This window comes from Choloepus didactylus, chromosome 1 (genome assembly GCF_015220235.1).
Source record: "Choloepus didactylus isolate mChoDid1 chromosome 1, mChoDid1.pri, whole genome shotgun sequence".
NCBI classification, from domain to species: Eukaryota; Metazoa; Chordata; class Mammalia; order Pilosa; family Megalonychidae; genus Choloepus; species Choloepus didactylus.
In genome coordinates, this window is record NC_051307.1 from 159,890,717 (window position 1) to 159,911,090 (window position 20,374).

The 20,374-nt window shown below is 33.6% G+C and overlaps 1 protein-coding gene across 5 annotated transcripts in view; it reads left to right on the forward strand.

Moving 5' to 3' along the window:
* STAG1 (stromal antigen 1) overlaps nt 1-20,374 on the forward strand; it is a 425,662-nt gene that overhangs the window by 326,051 nt on the left and 79,237 nt on the right. For all 5 annotated transcript variants that reach the window (XM_037844464.1, XM_037844439.1, XM_037844447.1 and 2 more), the window contains 7 exons: nt 1,795-1,909; nt 6,678-6,795; nt 12,618-12,721; nt 18,462-18,554; nt 18,654-18,743; nt 18,907-19,110; nt 20,082-20,152. In XM_037844464.1, coding sequence (XP_037700392.1) covers nt 1,795-1,909; nt 6,678-6,795; nt 12,618-12,721; nt 18,462-18,554; nt 18,654-18,743; nt 18,907-19,110; nt 20,082-20,152 — 795 coding nt within the window. The remainder of the gene's footprint in view (nt 1-1,794; nt 1,910-6,677; nt 6,796-12,617; nt 12,722-18,461; nt 18,555-18,653; nt 18,744-18,906; nt 19,111-20,081; nt 20,153-20,374) is intronic.

Sequence of the window (20,374 nt, forward strand, 5' to 3'; positions counted from 1 at the left end):
GGGAGCCTGAAGCAGGCTAGCTTGAAGTGAAGTATCCTGTGTGATTGGTTAGGGTAGCATATTTGGCTTTCTCCATTTGGTCTGAGGTTGGAAGTAGGGGCAGAAAATTAGGGAAGTTGTCAGTTATTGATCAAGTCCTTGATATTTTGGGCCAAATGTTACAGGGATTGTAGTTTAGCTTTTTGGACCATTTGCTATAGATTATGGTTAGCTTCTTGGATGGCTTGCTGCAGATAGCGGGTCAGAGTTTCCTGGTCTGGTTGCTGCAGCCAGTGGATCAAAGTTCTATTTTCATATATGTTTTGGCCATTGTCCATTTGCATATTCATTGTCTCTCATCTAAAACTCTGCATTTTAATGTTCAAAATTTAAGCTAATTCCTAAGTACCATATATTTGTGTATAGTGAATGGGATTATCCAAATCACTACATTTTAGGTAAGTATCCCTATATTTTCCACCCACCCCCTCTTCCCCACCAAAACCACTCAAATAAACAAAACCTTCTCTTTAACCAATGTGTTAACTATGTAAACTTCTCCCTTGCCTCCTCAAAAGTTCACCTTCTCTTTAATCATTTTCTACTTGGATTGGTTCTTTTTTTTTTTTTTTTTTTTTTTTTGTAAACAGCTTTATTGAGGTATACTATACATATCATAGCATTCACCCATTTTAAGTGTAGTATTTTATGATATTTAGGATATTTATAGAGTTGTACAACCATCATCACAACTCAGTTTTAGAACAGTGCTGTCATGGCAAAAAGATCTTCATGCCCAATTACAGTCAGTGCCTCCTGGATTGGTTCATTTTTATCACATGAAATTATTAGTTTTTATTCAGTGATTTAGCCTATCATTTGAGTGGCCTACTCTGACTTCCGTATCTAAACTAGAAGACTCTGTAGTTCTATCCCTACTTTCTTATATATATATATATATTTTAACATGTGAGATAGTATATCTTCTATTTCTTTCTGTCCCCTATTGTGAAAGCTCTGTGAAAACAAGGATTTTTTCTTTGTTCACTGCTATAGCTCTTTTTACCTAAAGCAGTGCCTATATATAACATATTCTCAATAAAAACTTTTGAATTAAGGATAGCTCGGAAGTGGTACAATAATGGGTATCTTTTTCACAGTTGATTTCCTAGCACCTATCCTGGATTAAAAACATAAGTATATATTTACCTATATATATTTATATTAATCTTAAAAAAACAGATTCCTAAAGATTTTTTTGGGATTAGATCTACTTAGCATATTAAAAATTTAGGGCCATTTCTTTACCATACTTAGGAATTTAGTCACTAGATGCTGTTCTTATAAATGTAATGTTAAATTTCATTTTAGTGAATACATTTAGGTTAAGACTCTTTCTAGGTATTAGGCTATAGCAGAAAACAATGTAAGGGGTAATTGTGATTAAAAGTGAATTTTTATTGACAACATTTTATTAAATTAAAATTACTTGACTGTGAAATCAGTATTTAAGAAAATAGAACTAGCAGCATGAATATTTGTCAAATATTTGAACGTTAATTAATATCTGTAAAACTGTTTCCTTTTCATTTTATGTGAGGCTGAAGTATATGAAATTGATGATACCCAATCATTTTTTTGATCTACAGAAACATCAGTTTCATACGATTGTGTTGAAACAGATCAGTAACCTAATCTCTGATACTGTTTCTTTTCTTCTTTTCAAACATTGAAATAATTTGCATAGTGAAAGAAAAGACTGAAATTCATATACAAGTAGATTTGTAATGCCCTTGTTTTGTTATTAATTTTCAGGCTGTTTAGCAGACATGATCCACAAGCAGAAGAAGCATTAGCAAAAAGAAGAGGAAGGAACAGTCCAAATGGGAACCTCATTAGGATGCTGGTTCTTTTCTTTCTTGAAAGTGAGGTAAGAATATTTAGCATATATTCCTCTTTTTTTTGTATTATATTATATAAATCAGGTTGTCATTTAATTCATTGTAATTAGTTAATAATTTTCAATCAAATGAAAATGAGACTCTTAGAAAATTGCCTCCATGAAATGGCTGGCAATGGAATCAGTTCCTTTTCTCTGAATGTGTATGTGGGTATAGTTCAGCACTGAAGTTAGTTTAGCAATTGTTCAAATTTTACAGTATCACGATATTGCATACTTTTTAAAATTGTTGCTTTTTGTTTTACTTGAATTTGTGTCTGTAGCTTTTTTGTTGTTTAATTCAGTATAATTGATTACTTTTTTATATATTGTGGTAACATATATACAACATTAAATTCCCATTTTTACCACTTTGAATATACAATTCAGTATGCCTTCACAGTGTTGTGCTTCCATCACCACCATCTATTACCAGAACTCTTCCATCACCCAGAAACTCTGCACCCCATTAAGCATTAATTCCCCATTTCCGCTCTCCTCCACTTGTGTCTGTAGCTTTTATTGTATTATTTAACTAATTTGTTAAAAGTTTTCAAGCTGTTAAAAACCGTTACTTCTAACTTGTTTGAAAACTGTATTAAAAAAGAGAAAAAAACATAAATGTTTTCATTGTAGTTGTACAACCGTCATAGCAGCATTCCCATGTGCCACAGTCAGTTATCACTTAAACAGTTTTGCAGCTAACATTTATACTATATTAGCTATCAGAATCTTTTTTCGCAGGTAAACTTTGGTTTGCCCACTAAAATGCTCTTTGATACCAGAACTGTATTACCTACTACTGGCATAGCATTGGGATAATTAACTAAACCCAAAGAGCTATTTGGCTTAGAAATGAGTGGGAACAGAGTTACAAAAGAAGTGAAGAAAATCTAGACATGTAGGACTCTCAATTTGATTTCAGAACAGTGATTTTGATTGTGTTGGAATGTCAGGGAAGAAGAGAAACTTGAAAAGGTGCTGTGAAGATTCCAGTTTGAGAGTGCTGGAAGAACTTTGAAGGATGAGGAAGAGAGAGACCAATAGGCAGCCTGTATGAAAATTACAATCAGAGAGAACTGAGCCAGTGGAATGAGCGAGGGTAGGGAAAAGCAGAGCAAAAAAGTAGAGAAGGATTTGCTGCTATTATTTTATGAATAGGAAAAGAATAAAGTCAGACAGAAAACCATTTGGAGAGTTGCATTTGAGTTAAAAGTGTGTATAGGAGTACTATGTTAAATGCTCATACAGATCACCTGGGGCTCTTGCTAAAATGCCAGTTCTGATTTAATAGCTCTGGGATGGGGCCTGAGGTTTCCCAGTTCTAAGAACTCCCAGGTGTTGCTTATGCTTTTGGTCTAAGGATCACCCTTTGAGTAGTAACGATTTAAAGGACTATTTTCTTATCAAAGGTAGTGTGGATGTCTTATAGAGTAAAATGCAAAATGCTTGTGAATTTCTAAGATAAAACATTAAATACCCAGTAAATATCACATTTGCAAAAGAGCATGTTGAATTAGCTCCCTTAAGTTCTAGAGGAAAGGGATAAAATACTGTTTACTGAAAAGTTTAGGGAACATAATGATTTAGGCTAATTGAATTAATTGAAAAAATGTTTTGGATCTCTGAAAGCGCAGAGATTTTTCTTTGTTGTTGCTAATATTGGTGAATTCAACATGCTTATCTCAAAAAATGGGTTAACATATTATGCCCTTGTATATACAGTGGGTTTGAAACAACTTCTTGTTGGGATTAACAGAATGCTTTCAGTGGAGCTACTACCGTATAGACAAAAAGATGAAGAAATTGTCAAAGAAGTCTACGCTCGGAAAATTGGCTTCCACTCCAAATATTGCTGGCAGAAACACCGACAACATGCCAGAGTTAAATTTCAATATGCTTGGTTTTAGTTATGGAAACGCTATCCATAAGAATGTCAATGCTAATGTAATTACTTAAAGCCTTGAATTGTGTCAGTTCATCCAAATGAAAACCTAAAAAGTCAAGATGAAAGAGGTATTACCAATCCAATGAAACAGTGAGGAATTTCTGGAAGCTATAAAGTAAATGGGAAATGACTTAAGAATTCCATTAGAGCCCCTTGAGGAAAAAAACAGATCTCTTTTTTTTTTTTTTTTTTATGAGACCTTCTGGTAGAATACTAAAATAAATCAAAGTTCAGAGCAGCAGTGAAGGAGTACACTATAGGTACTAAGTGGCCACCCTTTAGCTGAACCTGTTCCTCATTTTAGAGCTGCTGGTCCAGACATTTGGGATGTGGACAGTGTATCCAAGAAGCAAGATAGTGAATGCACCCGGACAATTTATGGCCAGCAGGAGGTTCAGGAAATGTCTTCACTCAAAAGACATATTATATATACCATTGCGTTAGAAGAAAAAGTCTAATTATAGGTCCTGTCTTGCCACTTCCTTGCACAAAGGGGAATTGTGAACAGAATCAAGGAAGGAATTGTAACTACCCATATTCTTCAGTCTAGACTCATTAACAGATACAAACTAGCAGCCAAGGATCACTAATACTTGAAAAAATTGAATACCAAGAAAAAGAAGCAGACAACCCAACATATTAATGAAAAATGTAATGAATGCTCCCATATCTAAGACAAGGCTGATCATGAAAGAGGAAGAGAGTTAAAAGTATGAGAAATTAAGGTAGAGGGAGAACAGATTCAGAAAAGCTAAGGCTATATAATATGGTTGTGAAGCTTAAGGCAAATATTTTAAAAGTATTCTTAAAATGTAGGAGTATAATTTCCAGTTAAATGGAAAGAAGTAAATAAATGTGTTAAGTAAAATTTTGAAGGAAGGACAGACAAAATAATCAAGAAAGTGTCCCAAATAGAGCACAGAAAATAAGAGACCAGGATTAAGTCCAGACATTAGTAATCTAAGTAAGCGTAAATGGATTAAAATGCCTTACCAAAAGACAGATTCTCATTTGAGGTTAAAATAAAGAAATGAAAAATAGCTATATACTGTTTACAAGCACCTTAATCAAAATCATGCAGGATGTTTACAAATAAAGGGCTAGATAAAGTTATAACTGACAAATGCTTATAAAAAGATAGGGGCCATATCATAGAAGATAAATCAGAATTTGAGACCAGAAACTGTAATGGGTTAGAGGGGGTTGTAGAATATATGTCTTAACAAGTATGTGGGAAGGGGGTGGTGGGGTAGAAGATACAATTCTCCAAACATATATCATACTTGTGAACCTTTCTGTATTTGTTCTACAGATATACTTACACATATACACAAAGTCAGGCATAAAACCATGTTCAGTCAGCATAGGTTTTAATAGCAACAATTTGCAAATTTTTTTTTTCCTTTTTCTGATGTTATTTTCCATCTTTGACACCAAGTATTGCTGTTCAGTACCATTTGTGCCTTTCACTGTTGGAATGATGTTACTGGTGGTCTAGGAATAATTTCTCAGGATATATGAATATGGAAAATTTAAAGATCTCTTGCCGCAAACCTTTGCTCATGTTCTTTCCAAACACTGATATTAATTGGTAGTATCGACTTTGAGTTTGGCATAATTCGTTGAGTGCTGTGTGCAGTGTGTTTGTGAATGTGATTTCCCTGGGGCATTTCAGGGGCTAAGGTGTGAGATTTGAAATTCAGTGGAAATGAAGTGTAGAAATTAAGATCAAATGAGGTACAGTGTGCAGTTATGAAACTGCACACTGAAGTTAGTAATAATGATAGAATTAGGAGTAGGGAGGAAAACCAACACAAGAGCCAAGTGTGCCAGAATATCAGGGGCTAACCAGTGGATCTAGGAAAGTGACTTTTATACTCTCTGGGCCATGGCTCATATTGAGAAAAACATCTCAATAAGTACACACACATGTGACTGGGGTAAGAGTTAAACAATGCACAAATGAGTTGCAATCTGTAGTTAGAAAAACACTAATTTAGTGGGTGGTTTAGGTGGATGTCCTGAGCCTCAAAGGAGGAAGCACTTTCATATTAGGGTAGAGACGGTTAGTTAGAAGCAACTTAGGAATTAGAACAATGCCAGCACCTTATCCACTTGCTTTCCCTAAAGAGCTTCATGAAGTAGAATTCCTTCAGTGTTTAATGACTGGTAGGTGGCACAGAGTATTATGTGAAGTGTTTGATAAGGAGCTTGAGAGTGTTTGTTTTCTGTGGGAACTTGGATTACAAAGAAAAGAATAATGAACAACAAAAAGGATGATGGCAGCAGTAAGTACATTGAATGAAATGGAAATGAGTAGAAAATAGGAGAGATGGAGGAATTTAAAGTTTAGACCTTGACCAAGATGACAAAGTTGTGAAGCAAGGATAGATTGACCTGGTACTAATGTTTCAAATGCAATTCTGGGAGAGAGTCATTAATTCCCTTAAAACAGCAACAAGCAATCACTGTTTGAAAGAGACAAACGGGAGTAGTGAGAAGTGACTTGGATACAGCTTCTGATTTCAGGAATTCTGCTATCTTGACTCAGTTTTCTCATCTGTAAATGATCTGGTTGAACTAGGAGATCCTTAGCCTCACTACTCTAAATGTTTAAAAAAATCACTAATTCTAAATGTTGCATCTATGTTATTGACAGTAGAATACTATACACACACACATTCTCTGAATGGCTCTTGAAACAATTAAATGAAGCCAGCTTTAATTATAAAGAAAACAGTTTTTTAACTCAAAATATTAATAGTTTCTTCATTAAATGTTCTTTATTCACATTTGACTCGTTATTTTTAGTTACACGAACATGCAGCCTACTTGGTGGACAGTTTGTGGGAGAGCTCTCAAGAACTGTTGAAAGACTGGGAATGTATGACAGAGTTGCTGTTAGAAGAACCTGTTCAAGGAGAGGAAGGTACAGTATTTTGACAAATTGATTTACATATTATTTTGGGTTTCCATTAATAATTATGCCATCCTGTATAGATCACTTCTTAATAATGAATATGTGCAAACATGCTATGTATTTTTGTGCAAACAGAATAATTTGTTTCCTGTAACAAGTCAGGGTATCTTACAGTTTATAACAACTTTCAAGATTGCTGCTATCATGCCACATAAGTTTTTTAAATCCATATAAATTCTGTGTAATGTTTTTAGAAGTTTTATGTTAATTTGAGGTACACAATAATAATGTATTTAATGTAAAAACTTATTTTTGCTGTATTTGTGTATGAACTTGGAAAAGCGTTTGCCACATAAGAATTTAATTAGATCCCAACTGTCCCCTCTTGTTATATTTTCTTAAAACCTAAAATCAGAAAATCAGTATAAACAAGATCACTTGACTAGCTTTTTAAGAAGTAGGGAGAGATAATAGCCATATGATAATTTCTGAAGTATACATGTTATTACACTTTGCATAATAACATGCACGGCAAAATGAATATGTATACTTATCTAAAAGCTTATATATTTATGTATATATATAATATATATAGTAGCTCCTTAGAATTAGTAATGCTTCTTCCTGTATATGACTAGGTTTTCAAACTAGCCTAAACAATGCTTTAAGAAGTGTATCATTTCATCCAAAGAACAGGCCTGGAACATGGGTGATAGCCTTGATGTAAGCCAGTCTCATTGTGGACTGCACATGGACTTCAGAATCAGAAGAAATAGAGTTTCAGATTTTTAACTCTTTCCCTTGTGACTAATATCAGTTTTCCTGATCCTAGTTCTCTTTTCTTTACAGCATAGGGATTATTTTCCTTGCATACCTTATATTATTGTGAGGATTAAGTGAGATAGTATACTGTTAATTCCGTATTTTGCTTTCTGTACCCTCGTATGTGGTTAAACTCTCTGGGATATAATAAGAACAGGAAGACCCATCCCTTGCAGTAGACCACCTAAATTGTTCTCATCCTAAGCCAGCGTACACAGGAGAGTGAGTATTCCCCAGTGTTCTTTCCAAGCTGTGATTCTCATTGATTATCTACTCTAACTTGGACAAAGTTCAATGTGAGAAACAAGAGGTATGCATCATACTCAGGTGGATTCTAGTAAACTGGCTCAAAATAACTTCTTTTAAACTTAAGTCAAATTATTTGTCCCATGACTTCATTCTTTATCTGTGATACAAGTCCTTCCCAACTTTTCCCAGACTTTCTTTCAAGGTAAAGCTTGTTATATTTGGCTCTATCTCTAATTATTATTTTATTTGCATTTTTTTCTCTATAATATCCTTAGCAAAGAGGGTGGCCCTGTTATTAAGTTGACAGGACCCTCTGCGTATTAGGTCAAACTCCAACTGTATTCTGAGTTCCTCTCACTTGCCTATCACCCCAGGCTTTGTAAGGCAATTTCCAAGGAGAAGGGAGGCAGGGGATGTAAATTTAAGGGAAGAAGGCCTAAGTTGGTATGCTTTGATATTGTTAACATTTTATTCTCATTTGAATAAGTTGGGTAAGTCAATAAATAGTAATTAACTTACTGCCAGTCTTCAAGGTATTCTAGACAGATTTATCTTGTTAAAACAACTGCGTACTATTAGACGTTTCATTGTGATTCAAATTTAGTTTATGTTCGATTTTTTCAGCTTCTAGTCCAGAGATTGGTTTGGCTTGGCTTGGCTTGGCTTGGGTTTATTTGGTTTGTTTGTTTGAGCTAGGAAAGTGAGTTGTAAGATGGGAAAATTTTTGAAAATGTATCACATTTCATGGATATCAAATCTGAGTAAACAAGGTAGGAGAAATTAGGCATGACAAGTGCAAAACCATGTCTTATGTGCATCATGATTCAACTTTTTTCATACATCTGTCTATATGCATGCTTTGGCACACATCAGCTTTCTTATGGAATGGCTTCCAAATCAATTTTCTATGCTGTTGTTTTAGGATAACAAAACACCACCAGTAACATATTTATAAAGACTAATTAGAAATTAAGTTATATTTTAAGTGGGTGGGATGTGACAGATATTCCAGTGGAAAAAATTCTAGTTTGCATTTGGAAATTAGGACTAGAATTTGGGAAAACGGACACAAAATCAAAGATGACCAATAGCAGTGTTTTTAAGGAGCTATTTTTTAATATTCTAGAATGAAGCCAAATTGCTGTATAAAACAAATTTGTAGTAAAATGTGAGGGTTTGGGTCCTTGTTACAGCTCTGCCAATAGGAAACATTAACTTCTCTGAATCTTAGCTTTGTCATCTATAAAATAAGAACATTTGACTAGATAATGTTCTGTGATCATTTCTAATGCTAAAATTCTGTGATCTAGTTGATGGGTGAAGGAAATATGGATAAATGAAATTCTTTAAAGGAGAGAATCATTAATTCATTTATAATTTTAAAAATATGCTATATTCTAATTATTATGCTAAGTGCTGAGTGTGCAGTATTTAAAAAGGTCATCTCACTGCCCATGAGGAGCTTACACTCTGGTGGGGGAGGCAAACAAAAACCAAGTAAACAGTCAGAATAATTTTAAGGGTTAATAAGTGTCTGTGATGGATAATAGTGGGAAGCAGTTCATCTTTAGATTGAATCCTTGGGGAGGGCCTCTCTGAAGAGGACACCTGTGAGTTAAGGAACTAAAAGATGAGGGCTAGCCATGGAAAGTGGCAAAAAGAGCTATCTAGCTAGATAAAATGGCAATTGCAGTGTCTAAAGCAGGAATATTATGTTACAGAAGCTGCAATAGCTAGAGCATAGTGAGACAATGACAAGAAATGAGATTGGAGAGATAGAGGCAGAGTCAGATCATGTAGAGCATTTTAGTTGGTAAGTGAATTTATTTAATTCATTCTAAATATAACAGTGAACCATTGAAGGATTTCAGACAGGAGAACACTGTGATCCAATTCATATTCTGAGAAAATGCCTTTTGTAAACATGGTTTGGAATGGTCAAAAGACCAGAAAGACCAGTTAAGTTACTGTTGCAATGGTTTCTATGGGAAATGATAGTGAAAATATGGAAGAGGGAAATGATTATAAAGAAGGAACAGACCATGACTGAGTTTTAAAGATTGTGTATAGGGAACAAAAGCATGAACAAGGGTGGGGTGGTAGTGAGAGAGTAGAAAATGTGTGAGAGTGAACTAGCTATAAAACAGTTGATGAGATAATGATGCCCCAGTGATGCCCAGTAAAAAGGATGTTCAAGAGAGATATGGTTAATAATGTCATGTACTGTAGAGGAGAAAAAGGGGTACACTAAGACAATGGTTTATGTCATTAGTTACTTGAAAGCCTTTATTCTCAGTTGTAAAGAAGGAGGCCAGAGTTCAAGGTGATAAGAATAAAATTTCCTCAGCAGTGAGGAAATGGAGATGATGTGTGAAGAGGGTTCCTAAGAGCTAGAAAATTGTGTAGTTTTCTGATAATTCATAGTGTCAGCAGCTACCCATTTGTTTCATTCACTGTGGCTATTTGGTTCTTGTCTGTGGCTTAAGGCTTGCTTTGCTTTCAAATTTATTATTTGAGGGTTTTTTTGCTGTCATATGCAAAAAGGGATTACAACTAAATTTCGACTGCTTTTAAGTCTACCTAGCATCTACCCATTCAGGGAAAGTCTCTAAATGATTGGTTTTAATTATAAAGTAAACAAAATTCATGATATTAGATGCTGCATAAGGTTGGGTTATAATTCAATACTAATATGGATTTTAGTGTATATAAGGAATACTTCCATTCCTCATGATCGTTGTTCTCACCTGCTCACTTTCCATGAGATTAGATTTTCTTCATAAATAAAAGGATTTGCATTAAGATCTCAAAAATGAAGAGATAAATAATGTTCCTGGTTGGAAAGATTATAAAAATGTCAGTTCTTCCCAATGTAATACATAATTTTCTTACCAGTCAGAATTCCAGTGGGGTTTATGAGCACTCTGAGAGGTGAGGTGGAAGAACAAATTAAGCAAAATAATTTTTGACGTTCATGTAGAATGCCAAGTTTATGCAAAAAGGCAGTATAGCATGGTACTTAAGAGCACAAACTCTGGAATCAGGCCACTTAGGTTCCTATCTTGGCTCTACTACTAACTGAGTGCGTTGAAAGTTTATTGAACCCCTCTGTGGCTCAGTTTCCCCATCTGTAAAGAATATTAGTTCCTACCTCTTGGGATTGTTTTAAGAATAAAACTAACATGTATAAACCATTAACAACAGTTAATAGAAAATACTTAATAAGTTGTTTGTTCTTACCATTATAGATATACATGGAAATTACCCAAAAAATTTAGAAAAAAGACTAGATGAGGGAAACTTGTTCAATTAAATATTTGTATTAGTTGAGTTAAATTCACTATTTATATTATAATACTAAATTATTTTATAAAGTTACTGTAATCAGAACAGTGCAGCACTGTCATGGAAATAGACAAATAGATTAATGAAACTAAATAAAGGGTCCAGAAATAGATCCAAGGATATATTAGAGTTTTAAACATACTAAAAAGTGACATTTAAATTCACAGGGGATAGCTGGTTTATATAACACTTGGGGGGGCATAATTGTTCATCTGGTGGGAATAAACAGGGCCGTGTTTTATGCTATCAGCAGAAATAAGTTCCAGACAGGTTAAAAATATAAAAGCTTAAAACAGTAAAAATATTTTTTTAAACTAAGAAAAATTTATTTCTGTAATCTCCAGGACAGGGAGATCTTTGAAAGCAAAACAGAAAACCCTAAAGTCATGAAGCGGAAGGGGACAGAAGGTGCTTTGTAAAAATGAACAATTTCTGTCTGGCAAAATACACCATTGAGTCTCATGACAAAGGACAAACTGGGAGAAAACATGTGTCATTAAAAAGACGAAGGTTACTACCCCTAATATACAAGAGCTCTCTCATGGATGGATAATACAGTAGAAAAATAGGCAAAGAATAGACATAGAAAAATCTTAGAAAAAGAATGCTAAGCAAATGAACATGAAAATATACTTCACTTGACAAGTTAGTAGATAGGAAGCAGCAAAAAACACTGAAATACCATTATTCAACCATTGGTTTGGCAAAAAAATGAAGGGCTTTATAACATTCAGGGCTAGCAGGGTTATGAGGAACTGAACATTCTCATTATTGTGATTGGAGGTGTGAATTGTGATAAATAACCCTTGTGACTTGTCAGTATCAAGATTTTACCCTTTCACCCATTACTCTCTCTCTTGAGAATTTATTCTATAGGAATAAAAATATCAAAAATCTGAAAACAATTTGAATAAGCATTAGTAGGAAGAGGTTGACTAAATGATGCTACATAAATTATGTAATATTTTGTAATTATTTTAGATAATTATTCATGTCTATGTATTGACTTGAAAGAGTTTTAAAATCTGTATACTAAAAAACATGTATAGCATGACCTTGTTTTCATTAAAGAAAAGAAGAAAAATTCCTATTATATGAGCTGTAAATGATATAGAAGGAAATACAGCAACAATTTGGCATTAACTAACTCAGAAGTATGGTATTAGAAGAGACCAAAGTTTATCCTCTTTTTCTTTGCTAATCTTGGATACCGCTTTCTTATTTGACTTATGACAAAGAGCATGTATTATACCTTTAAAAAAGAAAAAGAAGAATGCAAAGTACAGAGCTTAACTTCAGTCTTTAAGATAACCACTGAGAAAATATGGTTGCAATTTTATATAATTGTGTTCATTTTTAGTACATGGTTATTGCAAAACTCTCTATTCATATTGATGTGTTTTGTTTCGCCTTAGCAATGTCTGACCGTCAAGAGAGTGCCCTTATAGAGCTGATGGTTTGTACAATTCGTCAAGCTGCCGAGGCACATCCTCCAGTGGGAAGGGGTACTGGCAAGAGAGTAAGTTATATTAGTGAGAAATCTACAAGAATTTTTTAATGTGTTTAACTGTCTTACATATTTGAAAATTTTATTGATATTTGTATTCCTGTAAACATGGTATTCTTTTTTTTAATGCTATGGCACTTCATCTTTATATCTTGTCTACTATCCTCAAGTTCCAAAACTACTCTTTTCTTAGTACTCCCATAGCATCTGTACCTGCTTTATTTTAGAACTTATATAATATTTGAAGTATTTTCATATTCATGTCTGCTGAAAGTTCAGACAAACTGTGGAGGCACACTCTGCTATTTAGCAGCTGTGTGGTTGTCAGCTAGCTGCTTATTTTCTTTGTATCTTAATTTCCTTATCTGTTAAATGGGGCTAATAATATGGTTGTTATTAATATTAAAGATGAGTTAGTTGCAATAATCCCAGATGGAGGGACTACTGGTTTGGGTGGTGTGGAGGTCAGCAAATCCTCTCTCTAGGAAAACAAGTGTAAAGCTGACAGAATTTGTCAAAAAGAACCGTATCAGGGCTCTGGTAATTCACCAAAGGTAAACAAAATATTGAGACGTGTTTATGCTTTAAAAACTGCTAGAACTTTGGGTAAGCACAGCAGGAGTCTGCGCCATTCTTGCCTGGGATTACAACATACACACACCCTGCAAGTTTGGTCAGTGAGAAGTATAGTTTTACAGGGTGGCACTGGCTGCAAAAACGAGGGGCTTTGCTGTCAGAGGGGGTGGCAGTATAGGTGGCCAAAACCCACAGCTTTATTAACTAGAAGAGGCAAACTTGGATAGAAACAAACAAGAAAAAAACCACAGTGTTGCTATTCTGAGGTTGTAGTCCCAATTGGTGAGAGCGGTAGACCAGCCAGAAATTTAACTGGGAAATCCTGGAAGTGGAAAACCATAAAAGGGTTAAATGAGCTCTCCATACAACCCCAGATGAGTGGGAAAATATGTCAATGTGTAGGGAAGATCTGAAAAAAAGCTACAGAAAATAAAAGGCAAACTGGGTGAACTTTGAGTGTGTCCTCTAATACAGATAAGTCAGCAGAGGGGAGAAATTTAACAGGTTTGAGGTGTTTGAGCAGAACCTCTGCCCAAATTATTGGCTAACCCCTGTTCTGTTCAAACTCAGAGGCAAGCCCTAGGAAGAGAGGTTAAAAAATAAATGAATGAAAAGGAATGAATGAATGAATAAATAAATAAATAAATAAATAAATTTAAAAATCAGGGAAGAGACAGCAGGATCATAAATCATGGAGATGACAGATTATACAGTTTAAGTTTTAAATTACTTTTTAAAAAATGAAACTTAGAAAAATAAGTCAATCTATAGTTAATGCAGTATATTATCCATAGTCCAACTTGTGAGTCAACCAGATGTTGGATCTAGTGGACAAAGTCTTTAAAGCACTTTTTATAAATATGTTCAAAGCATTCCAGGAAAATATAAGGAATAGGAATCTCAGTAAAGAAAAACCATACAGAAAATCTGGAGTTGAAAAGTACAGTAATGGATATTTGAAATTCATTAAAGGCACTTAATAGCAGATTTGTAATAGCAGAAGAAAGAAAAAGTGAACTTGAAGATAGATGAATAGAAATTACCCATCTGAAGAACAGAGAGGAAAAAAGATTAAAGAAAAATGAACAGAGCCCTAGAAATGTGAGACATCATCAAGTATACCAAAATAGTCCTAGAAAAAGAGGAGGAAGAAATAGGAACAGGAAAAATATTTGAAGGAATAATGGCCAGAAAGTTTCCAAATTTTATGGAAAACATTAATTCAAAGATACAAGAAGTTTAGCAAAACCCAAATAGGGTAAACACAAAACGGTCCATTTGTAGACTAGTAGTCAAACTGTTGAAAGCCAAAGACAGAAACTTTTGAAAGCAGCTCATCATGTGGAGGGTGATGACAATAAGAACAGCTGTTGAGCCCTTATCAGAAACAGTGGAGACAGCAAGGCAGTGGAATGACATATTCAGAGTGCCAAAAGAACAAAATTGCCAACCCAACCAGGAATTCTGTATCTAGAATTCTGTTATCTATGATTGTAATATTTAAAATTCTGTATCTGCTATCTTTCAAAAATTAAGGTGAAATAGAAACATTACCAGATGAACAAAGATTGGGAGGGTGCATACTCATAGATCTGCCTTACAAGAAATACTCAAAAGAAGTCCTTTAAGCTGTAAAGAATAATACCAGATAGTAACTCTAATTCACAGGAAGAAATGACGAGCACCCGAAATGGTAAATATGTGGATGGATATAAAATATTTTGTTTCTTCTCTTAATCCCTTTAGAAAGACATGAGATATTTAAAGCAATAATTATACCCCTGTAGTGTTTAGATTATAACATATGTTGATGTAATATGTGCAAGTAGTAGCACAAGGAAGGGAAGAGGAAATGGAACTGTATTGGAGCAGAATTGCTATATTTTGCTCTAATTAATTCAATTTTAACTTGAAGTAGATTCTGATAAATTAAAGACATATTTTGTAATCCCTAGAGTAACCACTCATACCTAAAAGAAAAATCAACAGGAATTGAAAAGGAACACTAAAAAAAAATTAGCACGAAAGTAAGTAGTAAAAGAAACAGGAACTCAAAGGGCAGGGGACATACATATAACAAATAGCAAAATGTCCGATGTAAATTGATATCAAAAATTATATTAAAGATATGAATATAGGCAAGACTCCATAACAGGTAGAGATTGTCAGATTAGATAAAAAAGCACATTCAACTATATGCTATAAGAAACACACACCTCATATTTGAAGACATAAATATGTTGAAAGTAAAAGGATGGTTGGTTACTCTTTAGCAAATTTCCTTGTTTTTGCTTTCCCACCTGAGGTATTATGAGGTAAATTTGAGTTCATGTATGAAGAATGCCTGACTAATGATCATTTAATCAAAGATAGCTGTTTCCTTTAAATATCCTTAGACCTTTCACTGATTGTCAAATGAATTTCAAAACTTCTTAATATCTGTAGGAATTACAGATACATTCCACAAATAGTCCGTTTAGTAGCATTGTCCAGAACCAAGCACAGTACCTTACTTAGATCACTCCAAAGTGATTTTTTTTGGTATGCTTAAGAAGTTGAATAACAATAAAGCCCTTGGAAGAAGAATCAGGTAGAAAGTCCTACTACTACTTCTTTCATTATTCTCTCAAATATATTGATGTTCACATTTATAAAGTGGCAATTTGTATTGGACTGTTTCTGTTATGTAAAACCATTTAACATTGCGATGTCAAATCCCTTCAAGATAATAAAATGCAGAGTACTTTAGGGAAGTAATTATCTTAACTTAGGTTTTATTTTAATTTTTTATTTTTTGGAATCACTTATGTTGAACCAGTTGGATACAGGCTAGGGTAGTGTGCATTATCAGCTTGAATTTGTTCCATGACCACAGGTTATACCCCCCGTCATGATTGTTTCCTAGCAGATTTATGATCTTAGTTAAAAGGAGAATCAAATCTGTCTAGAGATATCTTTTGTATATGCTTTAAAACTAATTGAAAATATGTTAGCTGCTAATAGAATTAAAAATGGATTGCTTTTTAAAGTGCATGTTTTTAACATAGGGAGATCAGTGACAACTTACTGAGATTAAAATTCTAGAAAAATTATTTCTTCTTTGGTTCTGATATTTTTGTATTCATAATTTTTTTATAGAAGCTTTGTTTTTATTTATTCTTTTTTAACAATATATTTTATTTGACCAAATATATTTTTATTTCAACATACATTCAATATTCTAAAATTATTGATCCATTTTATTCTTTTTTCTTCACACTAAGTCTTCAAAATCTGGTACATTTTTAAACTTCCAGCACATCTCAGTTAGGGCTAGCTGCATTTCAAATGCTCAGTAGTCACATGTAGCTAGTGATACCATATCAGACAGCATAGCTATAGACAGAAATAAACCAGGCTTTTTATTGAATATACTGGTATCTCGCATATACTTTTTTCATAAATTAAGTTACTTATGAATTGTATTTCAAGAATTTAAAGCGTTAAATGTGCGTACTGTCCTCAGACAGTTTCCATACTAGGTTAGCATTTTGGCTCCTGCCACTTAATATTGAATTTTTTTAAAAAGCCTTTCAAGAGAATCGCATTGTAAACAGGCAAGCAACTGTCCCTGCTATTTTACCTGGAGTCCCAAAGCCAGGCAGTATCTTCTCCCCCTTCTCTAGCCCAAGGGAGATCTAGCTGCTTCCCCTGGGGACCCCCACTAGTCCTCAGGCTAAGGAATTCTCATCTCCTGGGCTCTTGAACAGGGAACTAAATCATAACTACAAACCTAAATCCCAAGCTGAAACATCTGGTCCTTTGACAGAGAAAAGTGATGTAACATGATCATTTTACACCATTTAACAGCAGTACAGTTAACCCACTTAAATAATGTGGCTGGTAGAATTATACTAAACAAAACTATCAGTCTTTATTTTAATTTTGAATTAAAAGTAGAAAGGACAAATTAGTTTGAGTTACTATCTTTAGTTCTTCATGATTTGTAGGATGAGACCAGACAGATAACTTGTATACAAAATTAAAAATTTAAGTAGACTACAAAAGTTATTTTTAGCAGGAAGCCAAAGTACAACATTTATTGCCTTTAATTAGTACAACTGATTATCAAAACAAGTCCAAGAATGCAGTATATAACAAGTCACTAAGTACAGACACAGATTATTAATCATAAACATGGTGCTTTATGAAATTCCCTAAACTGTCCATAATGTTTGAAATCCAGTGTGTGATCCAGTGTGTTTACTCTAGAATAGAGTGATGCCTGAGTTTAAATTTTTTTTAATTCGTTTTATTGAGATATATTCACATACCATGCAGTCATACAAAACAAATCGTACATTCGATTGTTCACAGTACCATTACATAGTTGTGCATTCATCACCAAAATCAATCCCTGACACCTTCATTACCACACACACAAAAATAACAAGAAGAATAATTAAAGTGAAAAAGAACAATTAAAGTAAAAAAGAACACTGGGTGCCTTTGTTTGTTTGTTTTTTTCCTTTCCCCATTTTTCTACTCATCCATCCATAAACTAGACAAAGGGAAGTGTGGCCCATATGGCTTTCCCAATCACATTGTCACCCCTCATAAGCTACATTTTTATATAATCGTCTTCAAGATTTCATGGGTTCTGGGTTGTAGTTTGATAGTTTCAGGTATCTACCACCAACTACCCCAATTCATTAGAATGTAAAAAGGGTTTAAGAGTGACCTCTCGGCTCCTTTTGGAATCTCTCTGCCACTGAAGCTTATTTCATTTCCTTTCACTTCCCTTGTTTGGTCAAGAAGATGTTCTCCATCCCACGATGAGGGGTCTGCATTCCTCCCCGGGAGTCACATTCCACGTTGCCAGAGAGATTCACTCCCCTGGGTGTCTGATCCCACATAGGGGGGAGGGTTATTTATTCTTAATCTAAGGAAGTAGTAATTTGCCTACAATTCAGTGATTCTTAAATAAGTAGCTATTTAATAAAATTAATAGTGCATGTTAAATAGAAATTTACATAAAATCCAATGTATTTACCTTAGTAATTAATTTTTTAAGCTCCTCTTAGAAATTCTCAATTAGGCATTATCTGCCAGTGCTTCATCATTTTATGTAACATTTTAGATTTACAAATTAGCACATGACATTCTTACTTTTTGCTCATTTTAATTTATCTTCTAGGTGCTAACTGCCAAAGAAAGGAAAACTCAAATTGATGATAGAAACAAATTGACTGAGCATTTTATTATCACACTTCCTATGTTGCTATCAAAGGTAGTTTCATTTACATTTCTGTGATAGTATGCCACTGAATTTGCTTACAATGCACTGTTAAAGTAATTAATTCTTTTTCTTTGTTTCTCTTCCTTCTAGTATTCTGCAGATGCAGAGAAGGTAGCAAACTTGCTACAGATCCCACAGTATTTTGATTTAGAAATCTATAGCACAGGGAGAATGGAAAAGGTAAGCCTAAGAAATTGAAACTCGGGTATTACAGTCAGTATTATTAACTGAATTGTTTTATTTTTATGTAATAATATAGCCTTACTTGTTATTTCACAGGTACTAATCTTAAATTTTCCATTATTAATTTAAATATCACACTTTTTCTCTTTTTCCTCCTTAGCATCTGGATGCTCTGTTAAAGCAGATTAAGTTTGTTGTGGAGAAACATGTAGAATCAGATGTTCTAGAAGCCTGCAGTAAAACCTATAGCATCTTATGCAGTGAAGAGTATACTATCCAGAACAGAGTTGACATAGCTCGAAGCCAGCTGATTGATGAGTTTGTAGACCGATTCAGTCATTCTGTGGAAGATCTATTGCAAGAGGTATAGTTTAAAGTTGATGTATATATAAAATAATTTGAGCTAATAATTATTCAAGGTAGCTGAGTGTGTAAATTGTTTTCTTTAAAAAAAAAAGTACAATTATTCTCTATCCCTTTTAAAACTTAATAGCATTGTTGCAGTTGTACATCCTGTAAAGATCAATCTTTGTCATACTTCACTTTCATTTAAAAAAAAATCTATTTCATAAAAGCTAGATTTTTTTCCCATTTGAAAAAAAAAAAAGATCTGGCTTTTCTTAACTTATTTTTCTGTTTTCCTATTCATGGAACATCATTCACATTTTAATATTACTGAATTATTGTGATATGCTAATGAATAGAACATACAGATTTAAGTATGCTCACCAGGGGTATGCCCAAGATAGTAAGCAAGCATCTCCAACTAGTTGTTTTTCTAATTGTTTCTGGGCTCTCTGCTTCTGTCCCCTCTCCTCTCAATTTATATGACAATCTAGAGCCCCAATATCTCTCTCTGCTCTCATGGCCAGGCTGATAGGATTTTCTTTTTAATCCAGATAACCAATTTTTAAAAGACATTGACCATACTATTGGAACTTTTAATTTTTATCAACCATTATTTATGATTTTGCATTGTGATTTTGAAGCTACAAAAATAACTGCCTATTGGTAAAATCTTTCAAATAATCATTGAAATCCTTAAAATACATACCCTTCCTTCCAACAATTTTAATTTTAAGAAATTTATCCTATGCTATGCGAAGTCATGTTTATTAGAGCATTGTTTTTAATAGCCAAAATTGGATATCTCTAGGTGTTGGGATTGTGGGTTTTTTTTTTTCTTTTTATTTGTATTTTCTTGTTTACCTACAGTGAGTACATACTATTTATATAATAGAAAAGAATTTTTCTTTGGACAGTATATATTCATTTTCATGCGAATTTGAGGATGAGTCAAATTATGGTAATGAGGTGATGTTTACTTTTTTATAGGGAGAAGAAGCTGATGATGATGATATTTACAATGTTCTTTCTACATTAAAGAGGTTAACTTCTTTTCACAAGTATGTAGTTTTATTTAAAGTAGATTTAGTAAATAGCATATACTAGCAAACATAAAATAGACTGCCTTTTTATGTTTAACATTCACATAACAATGGAAAATTTTGGAGAAATAGAGAAGTATTGTAATGTTTTTCTTGATTTTTTTCTAGTATTCTCCAAATGAATTATGTTTTGTTATTATAGTTTGACCACCTAAGGGATAAAATTTATCATTCATTGTA